General features: G+C 34.2%; 3 protein-coding genes across 4 annotated transcripts in view; 1 reads left to right on the forward strand and 2 right to left on the reverse strand.

The window, feature by feature from the left end:
- Window positions 1-4,511: 4,511 nt before the first annotated feature.
- On the forward strand, window positions 4,512-7,019 carry LOC107751825 (focal adhesion kinase 1-like; the record flags this gene model as incomplete). Its single annotated transcript, XM_016567594.1, has 3 exons — window positions 4,512-4,715; window positions 4,804-4,884; window positions 6,799-7,019. Coding segments are annotated over 3 exons (480 nt in total), but the record flags the coding sequence as incomplete, so codon positions are not given.
- Window positions 7,020-9,130: 2,111 nt separating this feature from the next.
- rplp1 (ribosomal protein lateral stalk subunit P1) lies at window positions 9,131-10,493 on the reverse strand. Its single transcript, XM_016567596.1, has 4 exons — window positions 10,279-10,493; window positions 9,559-9,633; window positions 9,328-9,442; window positions 9,131-9,249 (listed from the first exon to the last, which is right to left on the reverse strand). The coding sequence occupies exons 1-4, from the start codon at window positions 10,348-10,350 to the stop codon at window positions 9,167-9,169; spliced, it is 345 nt and encodes a 114-aa protein (XP_016423082.1). The 5' UTR covers window positions 10,351-10,493; the 3' UTR covers window positions 9,131-9,166.
- A 488-nt stretch (window positions 10,494-10,981) lies between these two features.
- clptm1l (CLPTM1 like) overlaps window positions 10,982-15,593 on the reverse strand; it is an 11,654-nt gene continuing 7,042 nt past the window's right edge. For both annotated transcript variants that reach the window (XM_016567590.1, XM_016567589.1), the window contains exons 7-17: window positions 15,160-15,254; window positions 14,949-15,033; window positions 13,540-13,643; window positions 13,337-13,402; window positions 13,206-13,256; window positions 13,042-13,124; window positions 12,897-12,931; window positions 12,751-12,806; window positions 12,624-12,668; window positions 11,615-11,730; window positions 10,982-11,531 (exon numbers count right to left, since the gene is read on the reverse strand). In XM_016567590.1, coding sequence (XP_016423076.1) covers window positions 11,447-11,531; window positions 11,615-11,730; window positions 12,624-12,668; window positions 12,751-12,806; window positions 12,897-12,931; window positions 13,042-13,124; window positions 13,206-13,256; window positions 13,337-13,402; window positions 13,540-13,643; window positions 14,949-15,033; window positions 15,160-15,254 — 821 coding nt within the window. In that variant the 3' untranslated portion in view covers window positions 10,982-11,446. The remainder of the gene's footprint in view (window positions 11,532-11,614; window positions 11,731-12,623; window positions 12,669-12,750; window positions 12,807-12,896; window positions 12,932-13,041; window positions 13,125-13,205; window positions 13,257-13,336; window positions 13,403-13,539; window positions 13,644-14,948; window positions 15,034-15,159; window positions 15,255-15,593) is intronic.

Raw genomic sequence — 15,593 nt, forward strand, 5'->3', positions numbered from 1 at the left:
TAGACTGTAATACAAATAGTTGAGTTTGCCAGGTGCATACAACATTTATGACAGGTTTTCATGAAAGTGTTGGTCAGTTTGTCTGCTTGACAATCCCATTTTGCACTGCAACAATAAAATTGAAGTGAGATAAACAAACTGAGAAATATTTCTTTTTAGTTAAAACAGATGTTGCCAAAGTTTTCTTTTGGGGACATAATTTGAAGTTGGAAAAAGGTCATAAATTGCAGTATATCACAGAATATCGCAATATATTTAAAATCTCAATAATATTGTCTCATGAAACAAGTATCGTGATAATATCGTATCGTGGGGCCTCTGGTGATTCCCACCCCTAGTGACTTCCCATAATTCCCTGCTTGTTTTTGTTTCTTCCCTGAGGGAGATTTACAGTGCCACGGCGAGGACTGTTTCTCACTTCCTGTCAGAGTCGCAGCCAGTAATACCGATCACACTCGGCCAGAATCCTCCAAACAGATGAACAGAGAACACACTCCAGCCAAACCTCCAAGAGAAACCACCACACACACACTGATCAGGGCACAAATGCTTGCTCAGTAGTGCACCTAAAGTTTTGAATATCGTGACAAAGAAATTTTTTATTTTGTAACTTATTTAAAAAAGTGAAACTCATATATTCTAGATTCATTACATGTAAAGTAAAATATTTCTCTAAAGTTTTTTTTGTTTTAGTTTTGATGATTAGAGCATACAGCTATAGCTATATATATATGTGTGTGTGTGTATATATATATATATATCATTTTTTATTTTATTATTTTTTTTTTTTTATGAGTATGGTATTATAATGCCAAAGAAAGTTCAGCGAATAAAAATCCACATCCATCCTGAAGACAGAAAGAGTTTTTCTGACCCTCTTGTTTTCAGGATTATTTATATACTATTATAGTTTTTATTAACATAGTTTTTTATATTTTACATTTTAGTTAAAGTTATGTATACATTATAGTTAAAGTTTTAGCATTTTTATTAGCTTTTTTAATGTGTATATTATTTTTTATTTACATTGTTTTTAATGAATATGAAAAATTGTTGGCAACCAATTGAAATAAAATGTGTAAATTTTTAAACATTGTATTTCAGTTAATGTTTATTTTCATTTAAGTAACAACTGTTTATTGAATATATATATATATATATATTAAGAAGAAGAAAAAAAATATATATATATTATAAAAAATTAGAATGTTTATGTATTTATATTTATAATGTTGACAGTTGTGATTTTCAGGCCTAAAAAATTCCTGAAAGTTACAAAAAAAAGTTACAAAAAATATTCTGCATTTTAACCCCTTCAATTTAGTTATTAATTTTGTCAATTTAATTAGTTTTTTTAATATGTGTATATTTATTTGTTTTAGTACAAGTTAAATGAATATGAGAAATGGTGCCTTGCCAACTAGATGAAATAAAATAAATAAGTTAGATTTTTTATATTTCATTTGAGTTAGTTTATTTCATTCAAGTAACAAAAATTTTTATTTTCTGGTTTTATTTGTATTTTTAGTTAACTATAATAACATCACAGGGGTCACGATCCATCTCACACACACACACACACACACACACTCAACTGTGCCAAGAAATTTTTGGGAGCTGTTTATTTTTTTTCGTGGCTCTTACATAAGAGGTCAGTTTTGCCTGGATCTATTTATTTTTTCATTTTTCCAGTTGTTTTAACGTTCCAGTCGATTCTCGTGAGAAGCCTTTGAATATTCAGCTGGATTAAAGATGGCAGAAAAAAACAGTCTTTTCTCGGAAGAGAAACTGAAGAACTTGTTTTTCAGATTATCGAGAGAGAAGAGAATTTTCTGTGTTTCAAACACCTGTCTGCAAACGATTGCTAAACACTTCAAAAATCATGTGATGTGAGTCAGATTTGAAATATTAATACTAATTAATAAAAATAATATGAATATATTAATAAAAACTCTACTTTTTTTACATTTCCTATTTTTTGGAGAGATATGCATTTGTGTCTTTTTTCATAGTTATGTAAGAGGTAAATGTTTTTCTGCTTGAATTTTTTCCTTTACATCATTATTATAGCGGATTCTCGTGTGAATCCCAGTGTTTTGAAAATAGCAGTATTAAAAAGCTGAACTAACAGATCATGTTTCGTTTGGATGTGGTTTGACATCTGAAACATCTGTAGCTGAACGATGCTTTAGAATCACATGATCACACCTCAGACGTCACACCTCTGAACCTGAAGCTGCATGACTTTATTAGTTTTGGTTTGTTTGCTTGTTTTGCATTATTAATCATTTGTTCTGTGTTCCTGCATCCCGCTTCTTCTCCACACCACACACACTCACCTGCTTCATGCTGCTCTGTTGCACGTAGCCCTGGAGGGTAAGACCTGTGTGTGTGTGTGTGTGTGTGTGTGTGGGTGTGTGTGGGAGTGGGTGTGAGTGGGTGTGTGAGTGTGAGTGGGTGTGTGTGTGTGTGAGTGTGAGTGTGGGAGTGGGTGTGTGAGTGTGAGTGGGTGTGTGTGTGTGTGAGTGTGAGTGTGGGAGTGGGTGTGTGAGTGTGAGTGGGTGTGTGTGTGTGTGAGTGTGAGTGTGGGAGTGGGTGTGTGAGTGTGAGTGGGTGTGTGTGTGTGTGAGTGTGAGTGTGGGAGTGGGTGTGTGAGTGTGAGTGGGTGTGTGTGTGTGTGAGTGTGAGTGTGGGAGTGGGTGTGTGAGTGTGAGTGGGTGTGTGTGTGTGTGAGTGTGAGTGTGGGAGTGGGTGTGTGAGTGTGAGTGGGTGTGTGTGTGTGTGAGTGTGAGTGTGGGAGTGGGTGTGTGAGTGTGAGTGGGTGTGTGTGTGTGTGAGTGTGAGTGTGGGAGTGGGTGTGTGAGTGTGAGTGGGTGTGTGTGTGTGTGAGTGTGAGTGTGGGAGTGGGTGTGTGAGTGTGAGTGGGTGTGTGTGTGTGTGAGTGTGAGTGTGGGAGTGGGTGTGTGAGTGTGAGTGGGTGTGTGTGTGTGTGAGTGTGAGTGTGGGAGTGGGTGTGTGAGTGTGAGTGGGTGTGTGTGTGTGTGAGTGTGAGTGTGGGAGTGGGTGTGTGAGTGTGAGTGGGTGTGTGTGTGTGTGAGTGTGAGTGTGGGAGTGGGTGTGTGAGTGTGAGTGGGTGTGTGTGTGTGTGAGTGTGAGTGTGGGAGTGGGTGTGTGAGTGTGAGTGGGTGTGTGTGTGTGTGAGTGTGAGTGTGGGAGTGGGTGTGTGAGTGTGAGTGGGTGTGTGTGTGTGTGAGTGTGGGTGTGGGAGTGGGTGTGGGTGTGTGTGTGTGTGTGTGTGCGTTATTCACTGTATGACACTGTCTTCTCACACTCTTCGTCTGATTAAAGTCAACAGTGGATGTTTTTCTGTACATATGTCTCATGGGATTCATCATCAATTTTAATTGAACACAAAGTATATGATAATAGATTTTTCAATTATAATAATGACTGTCTTTAAAAATTCTAATTGTATTCTAAACGTTTTACTTATAAATTACTTATTTATAAAATAGAATGTTAATTAAACAAATAAAGAATTTAAAGAAATCGAGATAAAAAGTATTTATTTTAAAAATATGAAATATTGTTTTTGTTGACCTGCATGTGACCATTAATAAACATCAGAGAATCTATGATTATAGATTTATCAATTATAATTATGACAGTCATACACTTGATAAAATTCCAGTTGTATTCCAATCATTGTATTTATAATTCACTTATAATTATATTATTTATAATAAATTAAATCATGAAAAAACTAATAATTTTAATAAAAATCAATCAAAATAAAATATTTTATAAAAAATCATGAAATGTCATGTGACCGTTAATTGACATCAGAGAACCATAAATGATTTTAGATTTATCAATTATAATAATGTCTATCGTCATAAAATTCCAAATTTATTCTGATCATTTCATTTATAAATCACTTATATTTAATTAAATAAAAAATCTAATTGAAACAAATTAATGATTTAACAAATAATACAGTTAAAAAAATATTTACTAAAGAAGATGAAATATTGTATTTGTTTACCTGCATTTCATCTGACCATTAATAAAAATAAGAGAACTGTGAATGATTTTAGATTTACAAAAAGGACTTCATAAAAGTTTTATCTTTATCATTTTTATTTATCTTTATTTATTTACTTTTATCTTTTATCATTTTTCTTCAAACAAATATTCAACATTCTAACGATGTTTATGAGATTTTATCTGAAGAATAATTAACTTTTATGATTTTTAAGTCTGGAAAAGTCATGAAAGTTAGTAAATAAAGAAAATTAATTAAAAGGAAATGAGTATAAAAATATTTCAGTATTGAGCTCTGCAAGGGCTAATGTAGATCAGTTTAATCATTGAAACCTAATCAAATCTCAAATCTGATCTATGTTTAAAATCCATATCCAGTAATCCTAAGCATTAGGAAACAATCTTGGAAAAGTGGTGTAAGTTCACTGGCGTGAGTGTGGGAAAGTGTTTTTGTGCTGGTGTAATGCAGTAGTGCTGCTGATCACATCCTGATCCAGTCCTGTCCTCACTGTCAGATCCAGCCTCAGGAGATCAGTCCTCCTCCCACAGCAAACCTGGACCGCTCCAGTGATAAGGTGTATGAGCACGTGACGGGGCTGGTGAAGGCCGTGATCGAGATGTCCAGCCGCATCCAGCCCGCGCCGCCCGAGGAGTACGTCCCCATGGTGAAGGTCAGCAGCAGGGCATGCTGGGATGCTCTCGTGACGGCTGTCTCTGTGTGACGTGTGTTTGATGGGTGTCTCTGGTGTCTCCTCTCAGGATGTTGGACTGGCGCTCAGGACTTTACTGGCGACGGTGGACGAGACCATCCCAGTGTTACCAGCCAGCACTCACAGAGAGGTCAGACATGCTCAGACTCGCCTCTAGAGTTACATCAGGGACTAATCGGTGCTTTTTTGGGAATAAATCTTTATCCGGAATAGTGTTTTTCCATTCTCCTTGGGACAAAACTAATTTTCAATTTCAATTTTCAAAACTCAATTAAGTTTTAAATTTAGTTATTTAAAGATTAAATGATTTTTGTAGCATTAACCGTTGCATTATTTGCTTTGAATTAATAATTTTATTAGTGATTTAATTATATATATATATATATATATACAGTATATAATTTGTTGTAGCCCTACATACTACTCTACTATATATTTTCGTATACTATTTTTGCAGCAATGTTATTATCATTAACTAAAACGAAACCTAACGCTTGAAATAAAATAAAATAGAAATATTGGATGAAATTTTTTTTAAGGGAAATTAAAATTCGAACTAAACTGAACTAAAATTCCTAACTAGAATTAAACAAATACTGAAACTGAACTAAAATTCCTAACTAGAATTAAACAAATACTGAAACTGAACTAAAATTCCTAACTAGAATTAAACAAATACTGAAACTGAACTAAAATTCCTAACTAAAAATAAAAAAAAACAGAAACTGAACTAAAATTCCTAACTAGAATTAAACAAATACTGACACTGAACTAAAGCTAAAACTGCAATACACAATAAAATATAAATAGCAATATTTAGAAAAAAAAATAATAAAAATTACAAAACATACTATGCTAAGAAAAAAAAAAAACTTTTTTTTAAAATTTTGTTAGAAATATTTTGGAGATGATCGCTGGATGCCCCAACATACTATAGGCATACTATAGTTTGAAATGTGTATAATTTCATCTCCATACTAATTCACGTTAATAATAATAATAATAAATAAAATTTTATAATAAAGGTAATTATTTAATTATATTATATTTCTTCCAGCTCCAGTATATCATACTGTCAATTCAGGATGCATGATTTGGGGAAAATGTATAGTTTGGGGAATAGTTATTTAAAATATGGAGAGAGAAAAAAAACTCCAGTTTTGTAGGGCTAGACCATATGGCCCAAAATCTTGTGATTTACATGTTAATATGACTAAATAATAATAATAAATAACAATAGTTTATTATTTAGTATTATTCAATATTACTATTATAAAATTGTATTATTACTACTTTTAGTATTATTATTATTATTACTAAATAAAATAATATGATGTTGTGTATTCATTCAAAATAATATTGTAATATTCCAATATAAAAAAAATTTTAAAAATCAAGTTAAAATAATATGTGACCCTGGACCACAAAACCAGTCATAAGGGTCAGTTTTTCGAAATTGAGATTTATACATCATCTGAGAGCTGAATAAATAAGCTTTCCATTGATGTATGGTTTGTTAGGATCGGACAATATTTGGCCGAGATACAACTATTTGAAAATCTGGAATCTGAGGGTGCAAAAAAATCAAAATATTGAGAAAATCATCTTTAAAGTTGTCCAAATGAAGTTCTTAGCAATGCATATTACTAATCAAAAATTAAGTTTTGATATATTTACGGTTGGAAATGTACAAAATATCTTCATGGAACATGATCTTTACTTAATATCCTAATGATTTTTGCCATAAAAGAAAAATCAATAATTTTGACCCATACAATGTATTTTTGGCTATTGCTACAAATATACCTCAGCGACTTAAAACTGCTTTTGTGCTCCAGGGTCACATATAATAATTTTATTTTACAGTACAACTGTAAAGCAGCAAAACAAATATTTGCCTTAATTTCGTCTTCTTCAAATGTTTAAACCATCAAGCTTTTATTTTTGCCATAAAAATGCATGGAGCCCTTAATGCTTTCTTTTTTTTTGGCTGCACTTGTATTTGATGAATCATGCAGCCTCACGTGTGCTGTGTTTGTGTCAGATCGAGATGGCTCAGAAGCTGCTGAACTCGGACCTGGCGGAGCTCATCGGTAAGATGCGTCTGGCGCAGCAGTACGTCTTGACCAGCCTGCAGCAGGACTACAAGAAGCAGATGCTGACCGCGGCTCACGCGCTCGCCGTCGACGCCAAGAACCTGCTGGACATCATCGACCAGGCGCGGATGAAGATGCACTGACTCCTCCTGATGCTGGATCATCAGCCGGACCTGCTGAACTCGGACCTGGCGGAGCTCATCGGTAAGATGCGTCTGGCGCAGCAGTACGTCTTGACCAGCCTGCAGCAGGACTACAAGAAGCAGATGCTGACCGCGGCTCACGCGCTCGCCGTCGACGCCAAGAACCTGCTGGACATCATCGACCAGGCGCGGATGAAGATGCACTGACTCCTCCTGATGCTGGATCATCAGCCGGACCTTCAACACAGCACACCCTACACAAATACACCTTCATTACAGAGATTGGTGCATTTGGTGGAGCGGAGAGGATATTGCAGACGTATCGTTTTATAACCGCTTTCTCAGCTTTAACTTTCTCAGCGCTGGAGAACCTGCAGCTGGAACCCAATGAACTCCAATAATGGTTTTCCAATGATCCAAAGGCTTCTCAACATCACAAATGATTTTATATATTAGTTGATCTCAGACTTCGGTGATCAAGGTGCTTTAACAACCTCCTCTTGAGAAACTCAGGGGTCCGACGCGCCTCTCATGAACAGACTCAAAGCCAAACCACAGTCATATTTAACAGATCTTTTAAAGGAATCGCAGCTATTGTATGAAACAGAGGGCAATTCCAATGCCAATATAGTCACATATCAGTCACTTGAAGCACATATTGATCAATTGTTATAATCGAAGCTGCCTTCTGAATTGATTTTAAGAGACTTAATTCTGTAAAATCATGTCATGTTGTTTTTTTTTTACCACACTAGGGTTGAAGTGGCCCGTTTTGAGTTCGGACTAGAATTAATTTTGTGTACAGAACAATCGTGAAATCCATTTTGTCATTGATATAAATTATTCTCAGGAAGAAGCAACTGTACAGATCTTTTAACTAATAAAAGGTTATCATTATCTTTATCTGAATGGGTCTTGGTTTTATTTCTGCTGGATAGCTATTAGTCCTTTTGATTGAACTTTTTTGGTGCGTAATAAAAGGTAATGGTTGGGTTAAGGAGTTTAAATTATTCAATTTATCAGTTATTTCATTTAGTGTTTATTTTAGTTGATTGTTTTAAAATGCAGCTAAGAAAAAAAATTCTAGTCACGCTCTGAAATGAAATGTCGACTAAAATCATGGTCAAACTGAACACACTTTGGATAAAAAGCGTTTGCTAATTTATGAGTTTTCAATTTTTTTTGATGCCAAGAAAAATATTTTTAGATTTCATAAATTATATTTATATCTCATATATTACACATTTGTATCAAAATTAATCACGTTGCATTGTGTAAGGAAAATGCTAAGCATTAAAGTCATGTTGGACAAAATAATCATAATTAGAAAATGTTTGGCCTTTTTTTTTTTACATTTCTGAAAAATCTCGGTGCTACATGAATAAATGTAAAATAAATGTGAATGCACCGACCTGTAAAGTAAAAATGACTACAGTATTAATAAATATGCAAGTGATATTTAACGAGTTCTTTTAGGTGGACTTATTCCTATAACATAAGCCTAACTTTAAAAATATACAAAACACTGCACAAACCCATGGATGTGAAGACTTTTAAACTTCTGGCTAATGTAGGCTCCATCTTTTTTTTTTTTTTACACTTTATAAACTGCTTCATACACAAAGGATTAATGTTTTTTCCATTTTTAAAGTGGAAGATTCTTTAGAAACTCGAGGTTGCACACGCAGGAAGGTTTTATGTATAGCATGAGCTGGTGCACAGCAAAAATGTCAACATTTAACAAGGTCTTAAAGCATTAATATTAACAATGAGCAATTTATATGTTACAGTATTTATGAACAGCTGCATTTTTATTAACATTGTTAATAGCTCTGAGAACTAACATTCAACTTTTGAGTAGTGTATTAAATACCAAAGTTCACATTAAGATTAATAAATGCTTAAGTACTTTTTTTTATTAGTTTGTTATACAATCTAATTATCAAATGCTAACAAACGAACCCTTTTTGTAAAGCGTCACCCAAAACATGATTGAACTTGCATTAAAAAAACCCAATGAGACATTAGCATCTCAGATTATGGTTTGAAAGAAACAGGAACAAAGTGAAAAACGTAAAATTCTTTAGGACAAGTGAATAGTTTGGTTAACCCCAACCCAGCAACGACACAAACAGTATTGAGAGTTTCAAAGTTTTTTATTAAAAGAGCTGTTTTAGTCAAACAGACCGAAGCCCATGTCATCATCAGACTCCTCAGACTCTTCTTTCTTTTCCTCTTTCTTCTCCTCCTCTTTGGCTGTAATGCAAACAGAAAACGAGTTCAGAAAGTGAATCTCAGTGCATATGAAGCACCTGAAGGAGAGCGAGAGGTTACCTGGTGCATCTCCACCTGCAGGAGCAGCAGCAGCACTAGCAGCAGCGGCCGGAGCGGCTCCACCACCGGCTCCAACGCTACAGATCAGACTGCCGATGTCCACGCTGGCCAGAGCCTGAGCACAGGAAGTGACATCAGACCTCACCCCAACACACTTCTCAAGCTTCAATGTTCAAGGTTCCCCCCAAAAAAGTGCAAGTGTTTCCATCATGGACTGGGAAATAAACGCACCTTAGCGAAGAGACCAGGCCAGAAGGGCTCGATGGACACACCGGCGGCCTTGATCAGAGCGATCAGCTTGTCCTCCTGCAGAAACAATCAAAAGAGAACAAAAACATCAGTTCGTGACCCTATCTGGATGTTTTCCTAACAAAATAAGTAATATTGTGGTAATACAAAGGTAAAGTGGTGACATCAGATGCTAATCATGGTGCTGTCAAACAAAAAACACAGCAGTAACAGAGTACAATATGATACTCTAGGACAAATACCGTAGTAGCACATGTAGACACCATGATATATGTAACTGTTATTGTAATGGTCAACAGAAGGTCCATCATGCAACGTACTTCAGTACTGTGCCATTACCATGGTACAGAAATGTTACAAGGTGATAATACTGTATAGTGTATGATAAATATCACAGTCTCGGCATTTGAAAGTAAAACACTTAGGCTGCCTTGAATAACAGTAAAATTAGCTAATAAGCTAACAAACAGCAACAGAAAACGCGCGCTTCTCTGTACTAGTTTCACACAACGCGTTCAAACTGTTGTTTTCACGTGTAAACACATCAGATTAAGCGTCTAATACCACACTGGCCCTGTAAATAATAAACTAAGCTATATATGGAAATGTAAAACGCGCAAAATCACAGAAGTTTCATTTATGATTAGACATAGTGCCGGTGTCCCGGATGTTCACGCCGCGGCTCAACCCGACCGCCCTCACCGTGACTGTAACTTCATCATCGTGGAGGATGAGAGCGGAGTAAATACAGGCCAGCTCGGACACAGATGCCATTGTACTTTTAGCAGGTTAATGTTTTAGACGTGGATGCCAAAATTTGACGGTGCTAGTCGCCGGATTCAAAGACCTTAGCTTCGTGAGAAGAACCGAGCACCTCAAACACAGCGCTGCCAGTGTACGGAAAAGGCCGAAGGGGGGCGGAGCGATGGCTTATATAGCCTTGCGCGTCACTTCAGTAGGCGGGATCTGCGTGGAGACCGAAAGCTGTGATTGGCTCATCTCTTCTGTCAATTATTTTGTATATCCGCGTGTTTATGAGAGCGCTGAATATATTAGATATAAAATTAATATATAACTGGAAAATGCGCAAAAAGCAAAACATAAAATCAAACTTTCATAAAATATTAATTCAAGAATAATTCGTCTTTTAAACTAAAAAAAAAAACCTTTTAGCTGCAGCGATTTCATCACATGTTAATACCATGGTACTATAAAATTACCATATTCTGTTAAAAAAAAAACATTGGTAATAGCACAGTACTTATACTTAGTACTTTACATTTATGAATAAACTTATTTTTATAAACCACTGGTGGTTTCGTAGCCAATAATAGTTCAATAGTTAATATAGTCAAAAATTACCGAGTGAAAAGCATAAAAGCTACATAAAGAAATGAAGGCCATAGAAGGCATAAACTGTTTAATTAAGTCTCTGTAATTAAGCAGTTGAATCACAGAAACACTTTTAATGGAATGAAACACAAAAACAAACGTACATCATTCTCTCTGAACACACAACCAACAGTCATGTTACTCAAATGAATCCATATTCAAAACAAATCACGTAATTCATCTGAAACTCTGGTCTTTTGGCACCCTTGTGACATGGTCTTGATTTCAAAACACTATCTGAGACTGAATTAAAGGTCCCATTGAAATACATTCTGTAAAATTAAACCAAGCTTTTTTTTTCCTATAACTGAAGGAGATATAGCAAGGAGATAAAGTCGAGTCAACAGCGAGAAGCCTGTGCAGTTTCTCTGATTAGAAGACACAACTGAGCTCAGACAGACACATGCTGTATGGTCCTTTGTTATTGAATCCGATGACTGATCTTAAGATAATGCGGAGCTGTTCTGTTGTCAGGATGTCAGTCTTTATGGGATTTTCCTTTGGGCTTTTCATCGTAAGACACGCCGTACTCGTTCACTCTGGTTTTATCCACTGGATAGAGCCTGAAACCACATCAGCATCTCATGTAACATCTATATGGATTTAAACATCAGCTCTGGATCAGTGTTTGACTGTGGTTTCTCACCATCTCTGATAGAGGTACACGAGGAACACCACGTCATCTCTGAAACACGCTAACCGGTGTGACGTGGGCATCGTGATGATGAATGCAAAGACGTCATCGATAAATGTATTAAAAGCCTGTTGAGAAACATAAGTGTTAAAATTATGAAGAACACTATATATAGGCCTCCATTACTGAAACACAAACCTAAAGATATGCAATGATCTAGAATTTGTTTGTCAATATTAGCAGTCAATAATGAATTTATTAAATCAGATGACTAATACGAGAAATAATTTTATTAAACTGATTGTTATTTTATTAAATAAATATTCATGCACAATAGGAAAAATGGAGAACTGCTACATTACAAAATAACATGCATCTGATACCCTTTGCAAAGGAAAAAAATAAAAACATTTAAAAAAAACTAATTAAAAGAATTAAATAAAAAATTAATAATGTAAAATATATATAATTTATTAAGCCTGACAACTAATATGATGTATTCATTTGATTAATTTGTTAGATTTTATGTTGTTTTATTTACAAAATAATTTTTTTAAATTTAAAATAATGCATAATGCACAACAGAAAATAAGGAAATTTGTTATATAGGGGAAAAAAACTGATATCTGATACAAAATGTATTTAAAATAATGCATAAAATAATATGCATTATAAAAAATTTATATGCATAATAAAACATTATATAAAAAATGTAAATATAAGATAAAAAAAAAGCTAAAAGAATTAAAGAAAAAAACAATAAAATAAACTGTATATAAAATTGAATATTTTTAGATATTGAATGTATATATATATATATATATATATATATACTAGTACATGTATATGTATGTGTGTGACAAATATAATACAATTCAAAGATATATTTTTTCAATTCAGAGCCATGTCGTTACTTTAAAAGCAGTATTATCTACCAAAACAAATAATGTTTCTTCACATATCATGCATTAATAACGCAAACAGCATCAGAGAGCTTTATGACTGTGCCTTCGTCTCTCACCTTGTACATGAAGGCTTTCCAGGGCAGATGAGCGACTGATTTCAGCTGTTAACACAAAAGCATTGATCATTCAATCAAACATTATTTCATTAATCTGAATGGAAGCAGTGTTTTAGACTGAACAAACCTTGTAATTTACAAAGAGTTGAGGCAGCATGAAGAGGAATCCAAAGGCGTACACCCCTGAATGAGAACAAACGATCGATTACATTTCCATCATTAATGCTTCTAAATCAATCAATCAGTCAGAGAACGCTACAAAGTGAAACGTACCATTGACTAAACTGTTAATAATCCAGGAGTACCAGCTGTTCACACACAACAAATAGTCATCAGTTGTGCACTTCAGATAACTTTTTCAGCAAAAACAAAATGTTTTTAGCCAAGAATGTTCAAAACTGCATGATGTGACTCTTACCTTTTGTACTTGACAAACACAAGAGCGTAAACGGCTCCGCCGATGCACAGAGGATACAGCAGATACGACAGATACTTCATCGCCTGCTCAGACCAACAACATTCAGCTGTAACTTCACAGACATCTAAACATCACCAGAAGACTGCGGTGAAGCTCATACTCACCAGTGTGTCATATTCCTCTGTTCGTTTCTCTGATTCGTCCATCTTCCCAAACTGAAGGACAGACCACAAACAATTTAGAGTTAGAGAATAATCACTGTTAACTATTAGTAATAAAACCACAAAGAGTTTACCAGGAATGTGGGAGTCAAGCCCCTCCATATGACGTGTATTTTAAACGCTTTCTTCACTTTCCACACCTGAAAAACAACAAGAGCGCAAGGCATTCAAGAATACAAAGACAGAAGCTGCAGGCGTATGCTCATTATGTCCACTTGATGCAAAGACATCTGCAGCAGAGACGACGAGTAAGACAAAAACATGAGTGTCACTGTACCTCGATCAAAGAGCCGATCCCGGCAGGAAGCAGAACCAGCAGACTGGTCTGCTCATCCAGCAGATACAGGAAGATCACAATGGTGCTGAAACACCTCCACAGCACTGAGACACACACACAATCAACCCACACTGACACTAAACCACATCCAATCATCTGATGCATGCAAACTCACTTGGATGAATCATTTGGCTCATATTCTGATAAGTGATGCAACCATATCGAACTATTTTCCACATTTATAAATAAAAATAAAATGTAACAATTACCAAAAAAATAATGAAGCTATGTGTGACCCTGGAGCACAAAAGCAGTCTTAAGTCGCTGGGGTATATTTGTAGCAATAGCCAAAAATACATTGTATGGGTCAAAATTATTGATTTTTCCTTTATGCCAAAAATATTATGTAAAGATCATGTTCCATGAAGATATTTTGTAAATTTCCTACTGTAAATATATTAAAACTTAATTTTTGATTAGTAATATGCATTGCTAAGAACTTCATTTGGACAACTTTAAAGGCGATTTTCTCAATATTTTGATTTTTTTTGCACCCTCAGATTCCAGATTTTCAAATAGTTGTATCTCGGCCAAATATTGTCCGATCCTAACAAACCATACATCAATGGGAAGCTTATTTATTCAGATGATATATAAATCTCAATTTCAAAAAATTGACCCTTATGACTGGTTTTGTGGTCCAGGGTCACATATTTTTTGAAACTGCATATACTTAGAGGATAATGCACTATATTATAACTAGATATTATATTAAAATATATTATTATTCTAGAATATTTATTTACTATAATTTATATACTTTATATTTATAAATTCCAGTTTAACCACTTTTTAAATTTCACAAGAAATTAAAAAATTAAAAACACTGAAAGTAACGTGCATTCCGTATCATAATTATAAAAAAAATTATAAAATAAAATATCAAGTGATATTTTATTATTATTGAAATGCCGTTTTAAATATATTTTTGATAAATTTTGAATTTGTTTGTATTTTTACATTTTCTGTTTTTATTTCAAGTTTTTAGTTTTAGTAATTTTGTTCTGTTTGCCATTTTTAGTAGCTATATATAGTTTTTATTATTTTTTACTTCAGTTTTAGTTTTAATTATTTTAGCACTTGAAGTTAAACTAAAATTGAGAAATGTTGACATGGTCACTAGCTGAAATAAAATACATTTACGTTTTTTTTTTATATATTTTATTTTAAGTTAACATTTATTTTAATTTTAAATGGCAATTAATTAATTGAATCCTGATTATAATACATTATAAAATTCTATGGTTGCTCATTTGACCATATTTCCACTAACACAAAACAGCCTTTCACTTCTGGAAAACAGTTTGCATGTATTACAGGCGTGTAAATCAGGAAGGGTGTTGACAGACCTGCTTTGCTGGACATCCCAACCATGCTCTTCTTATGTTTCCAGAAACTGATGTCATTTTTGAAAGCCAGAAAATCAAACAAAAGCTGAAAAAAAACCAGCATTGTTTTAATGCAGTGAAATATAAATCCCATCAGCATCTGCCATATGAACAGCGCTCAGACAGCATTAACACAATATGATGGATCTCTGTGTAAAACACACAAGCTTACATGGAAGGCGGCCACAAAAAAGGTGAGTGCGAGGAAATATAGATTGGTGTCCACAAATATCCCCTTGATTTCATCAGCATCCTTTTCAGTGAAGCCTAGAGTGCAAAGAAAAATATTGCTGTATTAGTTAGGCAGTGTTCAGCAGTCCAAAACAAGTTAACTGAATGAACTACACTACTTGACGAAAATACAATTTTCTTCAAAATAATAATTATTACATTTAATTTAATACAATTCATATTGCAGTTGCCGATATATATATTTTTAAATACTTCATGGATTATTGTTTTAATTATATCCCAAAAAAACAAACATAAAAAGCATGCACATCGAAAAATGTCTAAATACAGATTACAATTTAATACTTATATTAATATAATATTAGTTTAAAATTAAAAATATTATTAATATCTATTTATATAAATAGTAATATA

Source organism: Sinocyclocheilus rhinocerous, unplaced genomic scaffold (genome assembly GCF_001515625.1).
Source record: "Sinocyclocheilus rhinocerous isolate Xijiao unplaced genomic scaffold, SAMN03320098_v1.1 scaffold170, whole genome shotgun sequence".
Classification (NCBI taxonomy): Eukaryota; Metazoa; Chordata; class Actinopteri; order Cypriniformes; family Cyprinidae; genus Sinocyclocheilus; species Sinocyclocheilus rhinocerous.

What these genes read in the sequence shown, in the direction of transcription:
- rplp1 (XM_016567596.1), bottom strand. Translation starts at nt 10,350, where the DNA reads ATGGCATCTGTGTCCGAGCTGGCCTGTATTTACTCCGCTCTCATCCTC. An exon ending in ATGATGAAGTTACAGTCACG is followed by an intron (nt 9,634 to 10,278) that starts GTGAGGGCGGTC and finishes TTGTTTCTGCAG; the next exon opens with GAGGACAAGCTGATCGCTCT. An exon ending in GGCCTGGTCTCTTCGCTAAG is followed by an intron (nt 9,443 to 9,558) that starts GTGCGTTTATTT and finishes TCCTGTGCTCAG; the next exon opens with GCTCTGGCCAGCGTGGACAT.